The sequence below is a fragment of the Erythrolamprus reginae genome, chromosome 5, assembly GCF_031021105.1.
Source record: "Erythrolamprus reginae isolate rEryReg1 chromosome 5, rEryReg1.hap1, whole genome shotgun sequence".
In the NCBI taxonomy this organism is placed as follows: Eukaryota; Metazoa; Chordata; class Lepidosauria; order Squamata; family Dipsadidae; genus Erythrolamprus; species Erythrolamprus reginae.
The window spans coordinates 37,211,711-37,227,008 of NC_091954.1; the positions used below are offsets into that span (position 1 = coordinate 37,211,711).

The 15,298-nt window shown below is 36.4% G+C and overlaps 1 protein-coding gene across 5 annotated transcripts in view; it reads left to right on the forward strand.

The window, feature by feature from the left end:
- Positions 1 to 15,298, forward strand: part of IDE (insulin degrading enzyme) — a 111,255-nt gene that overhangs the window by 32,448 nt on the left and 63,509 nt on the right. For all 5 annotated transcript variants that reach the window (XM_070752389.1, XM_070752388.1, XM_070752387.1 and 2 more), the window contains 7 exons: positions 991 to 1,083; positions 4,316 to 4,407; positions 4,956 to 5,036; positions 7,617 to 7,720; positions 10,361 to 10,463; positions 11,272 to 11,394; positions 12,254 to 12,336. In XM_070752389.1, coding sequence (XP_070608490.1) covers positions 991 to 1,083; positions 4,316 to 4,407; positions 4,956 to 5,036; positions 7,617 to 7,720; positions 10,361 to 10,463; positions 11,272 to 11,394; positions 12,254 to 12,336 — 679 coding nt within the window. The remainder of the gene's footprint in view (positions 1 to 990; positions 1,084 to 4,315; positions 4,408 to 4,955; positions 5,037 to 7,616; positions 7,721 to 10,360; positions 10,464 to 11,271; positions 11,395 to 12,253; positions 12,337 to 15,298) is intronic.

Sequence of the window (15,298 nt, forward strand, 5' to 3'; positions counted from 1 at the left end):
TTGTTTTCATTTTTTGCTTTCTTGTTTTTCTTTTATTTTATATATTTATTTCCACAAAGTGGAACAACTGATGACCTTCCTTTACTGGTCTACAATAAAAAGAGTCTGTAATATAGTATAGTTTGCTGGCTTGACAGCCACAGATAAAAAGACATTACAGAGGGTGGTGAGCACAGCACATAACATCATGAGTTGACCCCTAATACCACTGGATGACATCAATAGGGCTCAGTGCCTTAGAAGAGTGAGGAAAATCCCCAGGGATGACTCAGCATTTCTTTATTCTTCTGCCATTGGGAAGGAGATACAGAAGCATAGGCAGTTGCACAAACAGGCTGAAGAACAGTTTTTGTCTGTGGGTTGTCAGACTTTTGAATGGGAAATAACTTTATAACAACATAGTAAGATTGGCTTGCGGGGCCAGTGCGATACACAATAAGCTCACATGGAGTCGTAGTATTGTATGTTTGTTAGGATTCATTGGATCAGGGATTTTTTGTCTTTCACTGTGAATTGTATGGAGTGGTATACGAAGGGAGGTTCAGCCAATCTTGTACTCTGATAATAAAGGTTTGAATTGAATTATTAGTGAAATAGTTTAAAACATTTCAAAGCATATTAAATCAAATTTCTATGAGTCTAAATGTGGTGGACATTATAACTATGAATGCCAAAGGAATACTGTACATAATATATTTTAAAAACTAAGTGTGTTAATGTTTGTGTTTGTATTTGTATTTGCCTTGACTTCATAACATATGTTTCATATTCATAATTGTCTGCTGTCATTATAGAAGTGTTATTACTACAAAATTTCTGGAAATTCATTATCTCTAATGGTCACATTTTATCAGTTCCATTTATGATATTCTGTCAGAATGTGTGAAAGTTGTTAACCAAAAATACATATATTATCAGTGTTTACTTAAAATAATATAACTTTTTTAAAAATGCAAACAATATTGTATATATTATATGCTTTTATCATAGGGTGGGTAAGCACACTAGTTGGTGGACAGAAAGAAGGTGCCCGAGGCTTCATGTTTTTTATCATTAACGTTGATCTTACTGAAGAAGGACTGTGTAAGTGGATCCCTTCAATCATTTTGCTAAGCTAGGGCTTAAATATCATTTAAATGTCACTTCTTATAAAACCTTTTGCATATCCCATTGTGAAAATAATGCTGCAGTGTAGTGAAAAGTAAACATTTAAAAGGCTTTAATCATATGCAGTTTCATAGAGACGGGTAGTACTTGACTTACAGCCATTCGTTTAGTTAGTGATTGTTCAAAGTTAATGACAGCAGTGAAAAAAGTGACATGACTGATTTTCACATTAACATCCCCTGTAGCATCCCCATGATCATATAATCAAAATATGAATGCTTGGCAACTGGCGTGTACTGTATTTTATGACAGTTGCATTGTCCCAGGTTCACGTGATCAACATTTGTAACCTTTCCAGATGGCTTCTGACAAGCAAAATCAATAGGGGAAACAAGATTCACTTAATGACTGCTTGATTCACTTAACAGTTGCAGCAATTCAATTGTTAACAACTGTGGCATATAGATTATAAAATGGGGCTGAAATCGGATAACAACTGTCTTCCGTAACAATGGAAATTTTGGGGTCAATTGTGGTCATAAGTTACTGATAAAATTGAATGGGTACAAAGAAGGGGTACAAAAATGGTGGAAGGTCTTAAGCATAAAACTTATCAGGAAAGACTTAATGAACTCAATCTGTATAGTCTGGAGGACAGAAGGGAAAAGGGGGGGGCAGGGTTGAAACATTTAAATACTGTATGTCAAAAGGTTAAATAAGGTTCAGGAGAGAAGTTTTTAATAGGAAAGTGAACACAAGAACAAGGGGGCACAATTTGAGGTTAGCAGGGGGAAAGATTAGAAGTAAGGTGAGAAAATATTATTTTACTGAAAGAGTAGTAGATGCTTGGGACAAACTTCCAGCAGACGTGGTTGGTAAATCTATAGTCACTGAATTTAAACATGCCTGGGATAAACATATATCCATCCTAAGGTAAAATACCGGAAATAGTATAAGGGCAGACTAGATGGACCATAAGGTCTTTTTCTGCCGTCAATCTTCTATGTTTCTAAATTGTGCACTACCTGTACCATAAGCAAGAAAGATTTTCACATTTTTCAAAATGCTGTCAACAGTTCTGTTTGCCTTTTCCTGATCTTACAAATGTGATAATTCCTCATGTTATAAATCAGCAGTATCCGAACCTGGCAACCTTAAGACCTCTGAACTTCAACTCCCAGGATGACCCAGTCAGACATTCAATTTTTTGAGTTTAAGTCCAGAAGATTGGACACCCCTGTTCTAAATACTGCTGGCAGAAAGAAAAATAGCTCCTGATAATCAAATTGGTTCGAAAACTATCTGACGCTATGCATGCATGCATAGCAGAGGTGGGTTCCTACTGGTTCTAACCTATTCTTTAGAACCATTAGTAGCTCAGCGATGATGTCATGGAGCTGGTTTCATTGGTGTTTCCGTGGTCGTTGCCATCTTGGATTTTATTTTTTTTGCAATTTTTATTTTATTTTATAACATACATAAATTCCATCTTCGATGTAAACAATGTGTTGTCTGGGTGCATATATATGCACATATATTTTATAAAAATATAGTCACATTTAATTGTAATAATTTTTAATCTTTAGAATAGAATAGAATAGAATAGAATTTTTTATTGGTCGTGTGTGATTGGACACACACAAGGAATTTGTCCCCTTGCATATGCTCTCAGTGTACTTAAAGAAAAAATAAGATCCTCAAGAATCATAAGGTACAACATTTAATTATATTCGGGGTACAAATAAGCAATCAAATCATATTAGGAACCCAGTCAATATAATTTGCAAGGATACAAGCAGAGTTACAGTTATACAGTCATTAGTGGAAGGAGATGGGTGATGAGAACGGTGAGAAGATTAATAGTAATAGTAGTGCAGACTTAGTAAATAGTTTGACAGTGTTGAGGGAATTATTTGTTTAAGCAGAATGATGGTGTTTGGGAAAAAACTATTCTTATGCGGACAAAGCAAGCCTCTCAGGCCAGGGCTGGGGGAGCAGCTGCCCGGGAAGTTCTGGCCATCTTCCCTCACTCTCTGGCTATTGTGTGGCTGGGCTTGCCAGAGGATTATGTGCCCCAAAATGAGCCTATGTCGCCTGGGCGACCTCAGACGCCGCAGGGCAGCAGAAGCCAGAATGCCGCCATAATCTGAGCTCCCTTTGGAGTAGGTTGCAAACAAGATACAAAGCGGCTCCCAAAGAGAACGAAATGGGTGTGGCATACCCAGAGCTGCCGCTTCTTTGCAGCAGCTGAGGACGGAAGAGGTGCATCTTCTGTCTTTAGCTGTTGGAATAAGCAGCATCCCGCTTCATGCCTACTTCGTTCTGCAGTCCCTCTCCTTCCCTCGCTTGGCTGCTACTGCTGCTAGGAAAAATAGTGTGTGTGTGGGTAGGGGTGCATGGACCATTCAGTGCTGAGATAGAAGCAGCTGTGGCAGCGGGGGAAGCAAGGCTTCTTTGCCAGCATCCCAGATGGCAAAACAGAAATTTTTGCCGTGGCAAGTTAGGGAAGCAATGGGCCTGAGGTGAGGAGCAGCTTGCCCGGGTGGCTGCTGTAACAGCCACGGAAGGAGTGATCCTTCTCGCCTTTGACAGGCCTCCCCCGCTATTGGAACCATAATACCCAGCTCCTGCTGGTCGAAGAAACTGCAGTGGCGGGAAAAGCGAGGCTTTGTCAGCCTCCCAGCTGGCAAAATCAATTTACATTGGTTCTGTGAGCATGGCTAAGTGAGGGGCATGTGACTGATTGGTCATGTGCATGAGTGACATCAATTTGACCACGTCTACTCAGTCACATGCCCCCCACGTAGCCACGGCCACCGATCCAGCAGTAAAGAATTTAAAAACCTACTCCTAATGTATATACCTTCTTTTCCTGGCCTTCCTAAATTTGTGCTACACTACAGCACTCTCCAGTTCACACATAAACGGCACCAGGCCTTTTAAGGCCTCCCCAGTCCCACTGCTGCACACCTGACCTCCTTACCTGGACTTTCCACTTCCAGATTGGCGCATCTGAGGTTATGATAACTGCCAGAATTTCCATCACTGAGTGATGCAATCATGTGATATTGCATTTTCCAACTTTATTATAGTAAATTGTGGATTGCCTGTATAGTAACATCATATGGGAATTGTAATCCTAGAACATTAGTGCCACTTTTGCTTTAACCTAACAAAAGTAAAAATCTTGTATTTTTTTCTTGTACAGTACATGTGGAAGATATTATTTTCCATATGTTTCAGTATATTCAAAAGTTACGCACAGAAGGACCTCAAGAATGGGTTTTTCAAGAATGTAAGGTAAGATATCATTACCAAATTATTTTCTATTGGCTTATGGAGAATAATAAGAGTCTGTCATTTGAACAGGCACTTTAAACATTCTGGTTTGGTATTTCATGATAGGGTTAGGATTTTTGCTCTATCTATATAATGCAAAGAATCATATTTGTATGCACTCTGGAACATTCATAATAACATTTCAGTTCCATTCATGTGATTATTTTTGAATATTAAAATCAAACTAAATCTGTGTTTAACAATAATTTTCTGTGATTTAAAATACACTGCTCAAAAAAATAAAGGGAACACTTAAAAAACAGAATATAACTTCAAGTAAATCAAACATTGGTGAAATCAAACTGTTCACTTAGGAAGCAACACTGATTGACAGTCAATTTCACATGCTGTTCTGCAAATGGAATAGTTGTGTAAATGGAGTATTCAATGAGAATATTTCATTCATTCAGATCTAGGATGTGTTATTTGAGTGTTCCCTTTATATATTTGAGCAGTATATTAATCTATATCTGTAGGATTATTTAATCTTATTTCCTTTCTTTTGTTAGGATCTAAATGCTGTAGCATTCAGATTTAAAGATAAAGAAAGACCCCGAGGTTATACATCAAAACTTGCAGGGATGCTTCATGTAAGTTGCAACGTAGTATAGAGCTATTTATGTTGGTATATAGCTTAGAATATTTTATTTAATATTGTATTGCTTCTTTACATGACATGAGTCTTTATTGATTAGCCCTTGGGCCATATCAGAATGCAAAGTTCCAGAAATAAATTATTACTAAAATTTGATAAAAGCAATTTAAAATTGAATTTGATAAAATACAATTAAAATGAAATTGGAATAAAATAGTCTAATATGAAATTGAATAAAATACAATAATTTAAGACATAAAATATGATAACATTATATTTTAGTGTCACCCCTGCAATCTACCCCAATCAGTCCCACATATGCAAATCTCAACCGATTTCTTTTTAATATTTCTGGGACTTTTGAGTAAAAGTCATTGGTAACAATGGGACTTGTCAGCAAAGCTTTGCTTTTTTACCTCAAGTAGACACAGGTTGCTAAGACTGGCAGGAGGGGAGACAATAGGGACAAATGTTACTTTGAATGCTTATCAATCTCTCTGCAAGATTCAGGGCTCCAATAATAAAAGCAGGGTCAATGGACTGTATGGAGTGTTATATTTGGGTTATCTGACTGTATGTTTGGAAGTAGAGGTGAGAGAGAGGAAGAGCCAGTGGCAATACCTGGTTCTTCACATGGCTTCAACCTTCTTTTGGTTGAGCCAAATGTAGGGCTAATCAAGGTTGCTACTATAAAGAATGGTAGTTGTTGATGGTAGAGTGACCAGTGTCCTCATGTGGAGGATCAGAAATAAGATTGAGAGAACTGGCTTGCTTGTTGATGAACAATTTTACAACATTCCTTTTCCAGTTATTTGATTTTATATGTTTGCATTGGCATCCTTCAGTCTCGAAAGACCATGGTATCATGCTCTGGATTTCCCATTTATATGTTTATCTGCTTAACAAATAACATATTTTTACTGTGAACTGAAATATTTGTTGCTTAAACAGTTTGATGTTAAAAGGTTACATTTTTTCATTATTCTTTGCATTATGTATTGGGTTTTACATTATTTAAGTACTCTCAGTGTGAGTCTAATCCCTGAATGTCTAGCGCATGGTCTCAAACTCATGGCAACACATTTCTGTCATGTGACATTCACTATGTTTTACCCATTCGTGGAGCTGGGTTGGGTGTGGCCTGTACATGATGCATTTGGCCTGTGGGCTGCCAGTTTGACACCCCTGGTCTAGAGTGCATATAGGGCTACCATGGGGGTGCCTACATTCTCCCAGCACCTTATTTGCTGTCTTCCAAGCCCAGATTAAATAATTCATGTTACCTTTAAATTGTTGAACATCTTCCCCACAATTTCAGACTTATGGTTCCCAATTTGGGCAGTTGTAAGGGAAAAAAACCCTAGTTAATTTTAAAGCATCCATTTTGTCCTTGAAACCCTCTCTTTAAAAAAAAAAGAAACCCTCTCTTTGTCTTGTACGCTCTCAATTTCAGGACGTGGATTGGATGGATGGGATGGATAGGTGAGTGGGTAGGTGGGTCCTGCCCCAGGCCTACACATATACGCACACCAAGATGTGTTTGAAAGTTTCACTGATAGGTTTGTAAAACAATAATTGAGTGACAGAGGAAATGTGAGTGCAATCATACCCACAGAGTAGAGTAAACAAATCCAGCAAATCCAGCAAGTTTACCTTAAGAAAGTTGAAACCCAAACCAGCCAGCAGGACAAAGGTCAAACATTGCAGAAGGTTCATTCACTGGTCCAGGCCCAGAGTCAAAGTTATTGGGTTTCAAGTACGGAATAAAGGCACATGTCTACGGAGGCACTAAATAATCTTAGTAAATTCATGGTTGTTTTCAGTAAAGAGACTTGAGTTCCCTGCTTTTTAAGAATTACCGTGCAATTGCAGAGATATCCTCTAGGGGTCAGCATTTCTTTTTATTCAATGTCAATTAGAATATACTGTACTGTATGTTTATGCTTTTTATCAGTTAATAGCTCTTCTAAATGGCACCAATTCCTTCTTTAACTGTTGCTGAGTACAGTGGTACCTCATCATACTTGGTTAATTGGTTCCAGGAGGAGGTTCCTAAGGTGAAAAGTTTGTAAGATGAAACAATGTTTCCCATAGGAATCAATGTAAAAGCAAATAATGCGTGCAAATCCTTCAGGAAAATCCCAAACTTTAGAAGGGAGGCGAACAGAGGGCAGGGAGGAGCAGCTAAAGGGGGCGGGTGGAAGAAGCAAGGCTAGGCTAAAGGGTGAGTGGGAAGGAAAAAAGGCAAGGGGGGCGCCCCTCCCTTTTCTTTCTTCAAAAGACACTGTTTCGGTGCCTTTGCAAGCACGTTGTTCTCTGCAAAATCTTTCCTCCTCCAAGCCGCCCCTCCCTTTTCTTTCTTCAAAAAAGGGGGGGGGAAAAGAAACCCCTTCATCCCAGCAGCAGCTGCTTGGGTTCGTAAGGTAAAAATAGTTCGGAAGAAGAGGCAAAAAAATCTTAAACACCGGGTTTGTATCTTGAAAAGTTCGTTAGAAGAGGCGTTCGTAAGATGAGGTACCACTGTACTTTTAAAATCATTTCAGTCTAAACTAAAAGTGTTAACATTTTATTTTAGTACTATCCTATTGAAGAAGTTCTTGCTGCTGAATATTTACTTGAAGAATTTAGGCCAGATTTAATAGAAATGGTATTAGACAAACTGAAACCTGAAAATGTCCGGTAAGATGTACTGCCATATTCTGATGTATTACTCTGATTTTTAAATGGTATATGCTTATTGAAAGATATAGATTATATTTTTTTCTCTAAATAACAAGGATTAGCAAATACAAATACCTAATGTTAAAATTAACTCATTTTAAAATGTCTGTAGCTATCTTTGTGAAGACATTGCATAGAATAATAAATTAGGAGCAAAATTCCATAGTAATTTTTATATTGTCATGAGAATTACATGCTTTTCAAATGTGATTTTTTTTTTAGGGAGGGATTGTTATTCAGCTTTAATAATAGGGTGGACTGTATGATGCTTTGAATCTGATTTCAGACAGATGCTTCTAAAACATAAGTGATCCTAAATGCAGCCCTGTCAACTAGCAAAAGCTCCAGAAAGCAGATATAACTGCTTTAATGAATTGCGTAGAAGTGCTCCGAAGCACCTTTTGAGAATGGAATCCAAAGCATTCCATTGCTTTTCCAAATAAATTCATCACTATTTGTACCCTTATGGAGAGGGAATTCAACCTAATAATTATGACACTGGACTAGGAGTGAGGCTGAACGAAAAACGAACCGTGGCTGAGACATGGAAGCCAATTGGCTCACTTTCTCTCAGCCATAGAAAAAAGGCAAAAGCAAACCATATCCAAAAACATTGCCAAGAAAACTGCATGTACTTGTCTAGATAGTCAGCAGGAGTCAAAACTGACTCAAAGGCATCCCTCCCACCTTCCGCATAATACTTATTTGCATTCAATCATAATGCTTTGACTCTTTAGTATGATTAGGAGGTGTGTCTGAATAAACCCTGTGAAGACTCAAAATAAGCAGCACCTGCCTTCCTCTTTTATGAATCTGCTTTTCTTGTTTTTGTTATGATTAGTGTTTGCCTTCCAAATCAGGACCAGGAATATAATTGGAAGTCGATTTCCAATTTGGTTGGGGAGTTTAATTTCTTGATTTGGAAATCTGAAAGAAAAAGCTTGCTTTTATATTGCAAAACAAAAACTCAGCAGTAAAAAAGGAAATTATAGCGCATTCATCTTGCATTCATTATTTATTCAATTTGTATCTGGTGTTACTTCAGCTGGTGTACATAGTGCTCCCTTCTATTTTTTCCTCACCAGAGCAAACCTGTGAGGGAACAGAAAACGGGGGTGGGGGGTGGGTGTTTCTGTTCTTGCTCTGGTGAAATTGAGGCTCTGGAGGTTCTTTCCAGTTTGAAATACAAGAAAAAAAATACTCTTATCAACCAATTTGATGTTTGTTTAGCTTCAGTTGCATTAGCACTACAGTTTCTATCTTTAACTGAATGAAGGCCACAGTTCAGTCCACCCTCACCTCCCCAAAAACCCAGCAGTTGACCATTGGCAATATTTTTCATTGGAAATGAATAAATTTATATAGGGAGTGATGATAGTTACGTTATCTTAAAGTTCACAGTCTTCGTAGAACAGCCATCTATAATGTAAAGATAGACTTCCAGCTGTTGTGTAAATTAGTTTCTAAAATCTTGATTTGTGAGGAGGAGGAGTACACTAGAAACATTTAGATAAGCAGCATTCTATCGATGTCAGTAATGTAGCTGTTACCATGGAAATTAATTTCGAAGGAAAGTAAAGCTTCTAATGTTACTCTATTGTGTTTTGCATTCATACATTAAGTGCAAAAAAGCTATGTGGACTATTTCATTTATGGGACAGAAGATGCATATTGATATTTTATTTGGCAAGGAAGAACAAATCTAAGTTGAACAATTGTTTAACTGTTTAGTTTTGGCCATTATGATAAGATTTAATTTGTATTTAATGTTTAAACTGATAAATATTTTGTCTGCCAAAGTGCCTTATATTTTTCCAATCAAGAACTATTTCTCTCTGAAATGCAGAACAATGTTGATAGTAAATAATGTCTCTTGCATGCAGTATGCTGCAAAGATAGTATTAATAATTGCCTCTATTTTCATTGGAAAGAAAAATAGAATCTCCTTATCAACTCTTCATTTTACTTGATGAGATACTTACTTATTAAAACAGTTTGGAATATGGTAAGAGAGAAATTCTTCCATGAAAGGTCTGAAGCCCCCTGAAGTTTTTTATTTAAAATGGCTGGAAATTGAATTGGATCTTGAATGTTAAATATGCTTATATCAGCTGGGAAAAGAATTCAGAAATCATCCTTTATTTTAAGCCAATGCACAGATATTTTTAGAGGTGGGAAGGATTCTTTCATAGAGTATTCTCAGAGGCCATCTAATCCAATCCGCTCCTTGGTGCATGGTTTTTTTGGTGTTGGTCTCTCCTTTATACGAATTCTAATATTGTTCCTCTTAGCAGATTTATACAATGTAATATTATATAAAACAACCAAGTGGGTTTTTTGTAAGGGCAATAATATTATCTGAAACTGAGAAAAGGAGTACAATGTATGAGTCACTGTTCTATTATAATTTAATTTGTTCACTCAAATATCAGAATTAATATAATTCTTTCAATATGAATGTGATCCGACAATATATTTCAACAGGAATATTAAAGTGTCCTAATACAAATTTCATTGTGACAAAGCAGATTTTTTTGTTTTGAAGATAGAAAATTTTGAAGATAGACAATTATGTATATATATATATATATATTTTAGGGTTGCAATTGTCTCTAAGACATTTGAAGGAAAAACTGATAAAAAAGAACGATGGTATGGAACCCAGTACAAGCAAGAAAAGATTTCTGATGAAGTCATTAAGGTATGTTAAGAACAGCGATACTATCTTGTTGTACAGACCCAAATATATATTTAAAAATATTTACACTACTTCAAAGAAAACTGTTTTGAATATAAATATTAGCTGTCGCTTGTATGTATGCAATGAATAATTTCAAATTTTTCTCTACCAATTTTATCTAGTTTTATGGCAGTGTTCTGTATATTGATTAATGATTCTCTCTTTAAAAATTATATTTTTGAATATAAAAATATAAAATATTTACTATCTTAACTGGTCTTTCAAAGTTCAGATTTCACTACAATTCTATTATTTAAAAGGTGATTTTAAATCCATGTTATTGTTTGGCTTTGCATTACCCATCTAGGGTGTGCATGTGTTTGCGCATGCCAGTCATTTTCTCTCAGCCCCAATCCATCTCATAGGGTTGTTCTTATAGGGAAAAAAGAAGGTCAAAGCTGTGTTGGATATGTTCAGTGCTTGAGTTATTTATAAAAGTAATAAAGGTGGGATAAAAATAAAATATAAATTTCTTTTATTATTTGTAATATTTGTATGGAACAGTCTAGTAATCCAACATGATGGTTATAGTATGGAAACAATCCTCAGGTTATGCATGTCATGTTCTGCAATATGATTACAAAGAAAATAAAAACAATTGACTATGGATACTAACAATCATATATCAAATATTGCAGTCTGTTACTAACCAGTTTTAATTTTGGTAACAATTTTGAGGAACACAAATATTTCAAAGTGATAATAAGCAGGGTTTCATTGCAATTTCTTTTTAAAAAATACTCCTCTTATTTACATTTCTTTTACGCAGAAATGGCAAAATGCTGACCTTAATGGGAAATTCAAGCTTCCGATGAAAAATGAATTTATTCCTATTAACTTTGAAATTGTACCTTTGGAGAAGGAAGCACCACAGTACCCAACACTAATTAAGGTATATTTGACTTCCATAGTTGTTAATAGTGTATATGATTTTACACTAGTGCTGTACAAGCTAGTTCTGTAGTGAATCATCGACTCCATTCATATTCATTAAATTGTTTAATTTGAATTTCTAATGTAATTTTGACATTTAGTTCCAGATCAAATTGCACAATCCTGTTATACAATGCAGATAGTCAGTTTGATCTAGTGATAATGATACTGAAATAGGAGCAGGAAATCCTAAATTCTAGTCCTGCCTTACTCATGAAGTCCATCTGAATGACTTTGGGCCTGTCATTGTATCTCAGCTCCAAAAAGATAGTGGACAGCCATTTCTAAAAATATTCCCAAAAAATCTGCAGAGATTTCTCCATGTAGTTTCCTGGACTCAAGTCTAACTCAATAATTACATATATGCAGACATACATGCAGATATAAAATTCGGTGATGAGATTCAACCGGTTTTCACCAGTTTGCATGAACTAGTAGCTAAGTTTTTCTGCATGGCAAACCAGCTGATCCTATCATTGGGTAGCCCTACCCTTCACCCCTCTCCTCCAAGCCACTCCTTGCCTGGTTTTTGCCTAGGTTTGTCTGGCTGTTGGGGAAGGGCCTGGGGAGGAGATACCTCACCTGCTGCAACTGCCAGTGGGCAGGAGGTAGTCAGAGACTGCAGGTCTACGCTGCCCACATTGCTCCTGCCGGATGGCTCACCCACACTCATTGGCTGAGTGCAGTGGGCCCGGTACAAGTCTCCCTCCCTCGCTGTCGGTCTTACCTTCACAGACAGTCATAGTGAGCAGAGCAGTGTGAACTCTGTAGGCTGGAAAATTCTTTTAATAGAAAATGTGCTTTTTCTTTAAATGCAGGATACTGCTATGTGCAAACTATGGTTCAAGCAGGATGACAAATTTTTCCTTCCTAAAGCTTGTCTCAACTTCGAATTTTTCAGGTAGGCAAACATGTTTATGTTTATATTTCTTCACATTAAATATATTAATATATTCAAAATTAATTTGGAACCCCCATGGAATTGCTTTCTTTGTATAACCAAAATTGCCTATCCCTACATTCTACATATCAGAATTTGATATGTGCAGTCTTGGCCTAATTTTGTGTAGTTTTTCTCAGAAGATGAAAACATGATCCAACAGCTTTTATTAAAAGTAGAGGTTTGAATTCAGATCTCTATTCTTCGCTCCTTTCAAATACCCAGTAATACCCAGAGAGCTTTTCTGCATATGAAAAATTCATTCTAGATATGTGGACATGAACTTGCTTGTAGATAGATGTGTCTTTTGTTAGATTTCTTAACAACAGGACAGATGTGCAGCCACTGTAATTGCTGCCTTCATTTGGTTTATTGATTAGATTTTTTTCATCAGAAATTATTTAGAGATTTTTCAAGGGATTACTTGAATTAATTAATTACTTAACAATGACCTCTTGATTGACCTTACTATGCAAATGTAAAAACATTAATTTACAAATTAACAGTGTAATAATTGATTGCCATGTTAGCTCTTCTTTGTACAGAAGAGTAATGCTTCCATCTTTAACACATATACATACATACATACATGCATGCATACATACATACCATACATACATACACATGCATTCATTAAAGAGTAATAGTATGAAACTACTGGGTTTAATAGTTAATAATTATAATAATTCCATTTGGTTTATTACTGGTGTGAGATGGGAGGCATAGTGCAGAAATTCTAATTTTCACTGCCTACCAATATGTAAATTGAAAGACAATGATACTTAAATATTTGTACTTTTTCTTGGTCTTTTCTGCTAAACTTTTAACATTAGGGAAAAGTTTACATAAAATGCATTACAGGTGGAAAACCATATTGCGATAGAAAAATTTGCATACAGCAAATGCATATGTATTAAAAAAGCAACTTGACAAAATCAGTAAAATAACATTTGAAAAATGAACAAAGTTGAGCTTCAGATTTGAGCATTATTAATATAAACCAGTGATGGTTAACCGTTTTTTGTCATATGCCATGGATGCCTTGACTTACAATTATCACAACTTACCACCAAAATTCTGGTTCCCATTGTTGGTTGTAAGTCATGTATCTCTGTATGAAATATAGTGTAGGAATGGGCAGGATGAAAAATGTATTAGAAGATGAGATAATTGCAACTTTAACTGTAATTCTTACCACTGTTTAATGACAGTTCAAAGTTATGACGGACTCAAAAAAAGGGATTTACAACCTACAGTATCTTTATACTTACAATTATTGCACTACCGATAATCATGGAATTGCAATTTGGCACTTGGGAATCAGCATTCTTCAGACACATTGTTACAAATTGCAGTCTTCCTAGCTGGTTTCTAATGAAAAATGTCAAAGCTGGCTTGCTTAATGACCACTTTGTTTGTTCATATACTGCCTTTAAACAATTCAAAGTGACAAACATATCCAGTACACCTTCCTCTTCCTATTTTCTCCACAACAGCAACCCTGTGAGGGGAGGGGGTTTAGGCTGAGAGAGAGTGACTGGCCAAAATTCATCCAGCTGGCAACAAATAGGGTAAAAGTGATTGTAAAATTGGATTCAGTCACGTGATGACTTGCTTTATGACTGCATCGATGTACTAAAAAAATCTGGTCACAATTATGGCAGTAAATTGAGAACTGCCTATGCATTACTACAAAGTGGTAACCATCAAATAGTCATTATATAATTTCAAAACCCACAAAACTACTGTCCATTCAATCTAGGTTTTTTTTCAGCTTCTATTGATACCACAGGTTTAAAGGTAGGTGTGCTTCCTTTCCATGGGTTATCTATCTGTAACAGGTTCTGTGGTTGTACCTTGTCTCTTTCTTGACTTTCCACATTGAGCACCAATGTCTGTTGACTTCCATATATTGAACTATTGAACAAGATCTCATCTGCTGTCAGGAAAAGGAACATGGTTGTTGTTTTTTAAATTTCATCAATAAAATTAATACAAAACTTAAAAGAGCTATTTTGAGATTTCGGATTTCCCACATCAACTAATGTGGTCCACTGAGTTAGGCACAGTAAAGCTCCACATTTTCTAAACATATATTTTGTCTATTAAAAGCTGTTTAAGTATAATAAGGAGGTGCAATGGCTTAGTGATTAAGACCTGGGCTTGTCGATTGGAGGGCTGGCAATTTGAGACACAAATACAATGTGATGGGGTTCTTGCCCCAATGCCTGCCAACCTAGCAGATAGAAAGCATGTCAATGTAGTAGCTAAATAGGTATCACTTCAGTGGGAACGTAACAACATTCCATGCATCTCAGCATACAGTCATGCTGGCCGTGTGCTCATGGAAGTATAATTGGACAACTGTGACTCCATCGGCTAAGAAACTGGAGATGAGCACCATCCCCAAAAGTCAGACACAACTGTACAAGGGAAATCTTTACCTTTACCTAATTAGATATGTTACAGATTTAGTAAATGCTCTTAACATGTGATCATAATAAATTATCCAAGAAACAAGGGATTATTCTCATGGATTAGAATGCATGTATAGTCCAACTTCCAAATGTGTATAGATTTTTAAAAATCCTACCAAAACAATAAAAGCTGTCAGAGTCTGGGCCAAGAAAGTAATTTGATAAATTGTCTCAGACAAGCCCCTCCCTGTGGTCACACTGGCATAAAGTGATGAAGGCGGAAAGCACATTCAGACTTGCAAGATTCTCCCTCTATCCCTGTTACAATAAAAGGACTTCTGACCTAAGTAGCATTGGTTTCTTAGGCTACCCTAGAGGGCTGACAGTTAAGAATGAGTGCTTAATTGAGTGCATGTTCTGTCATTTGCCGGTACTTGGTGCATGATAACAGTAAGTTTGAGAAACACAGGTGTAACACTATTAAAACTTTTCTGAATGGTTCCATT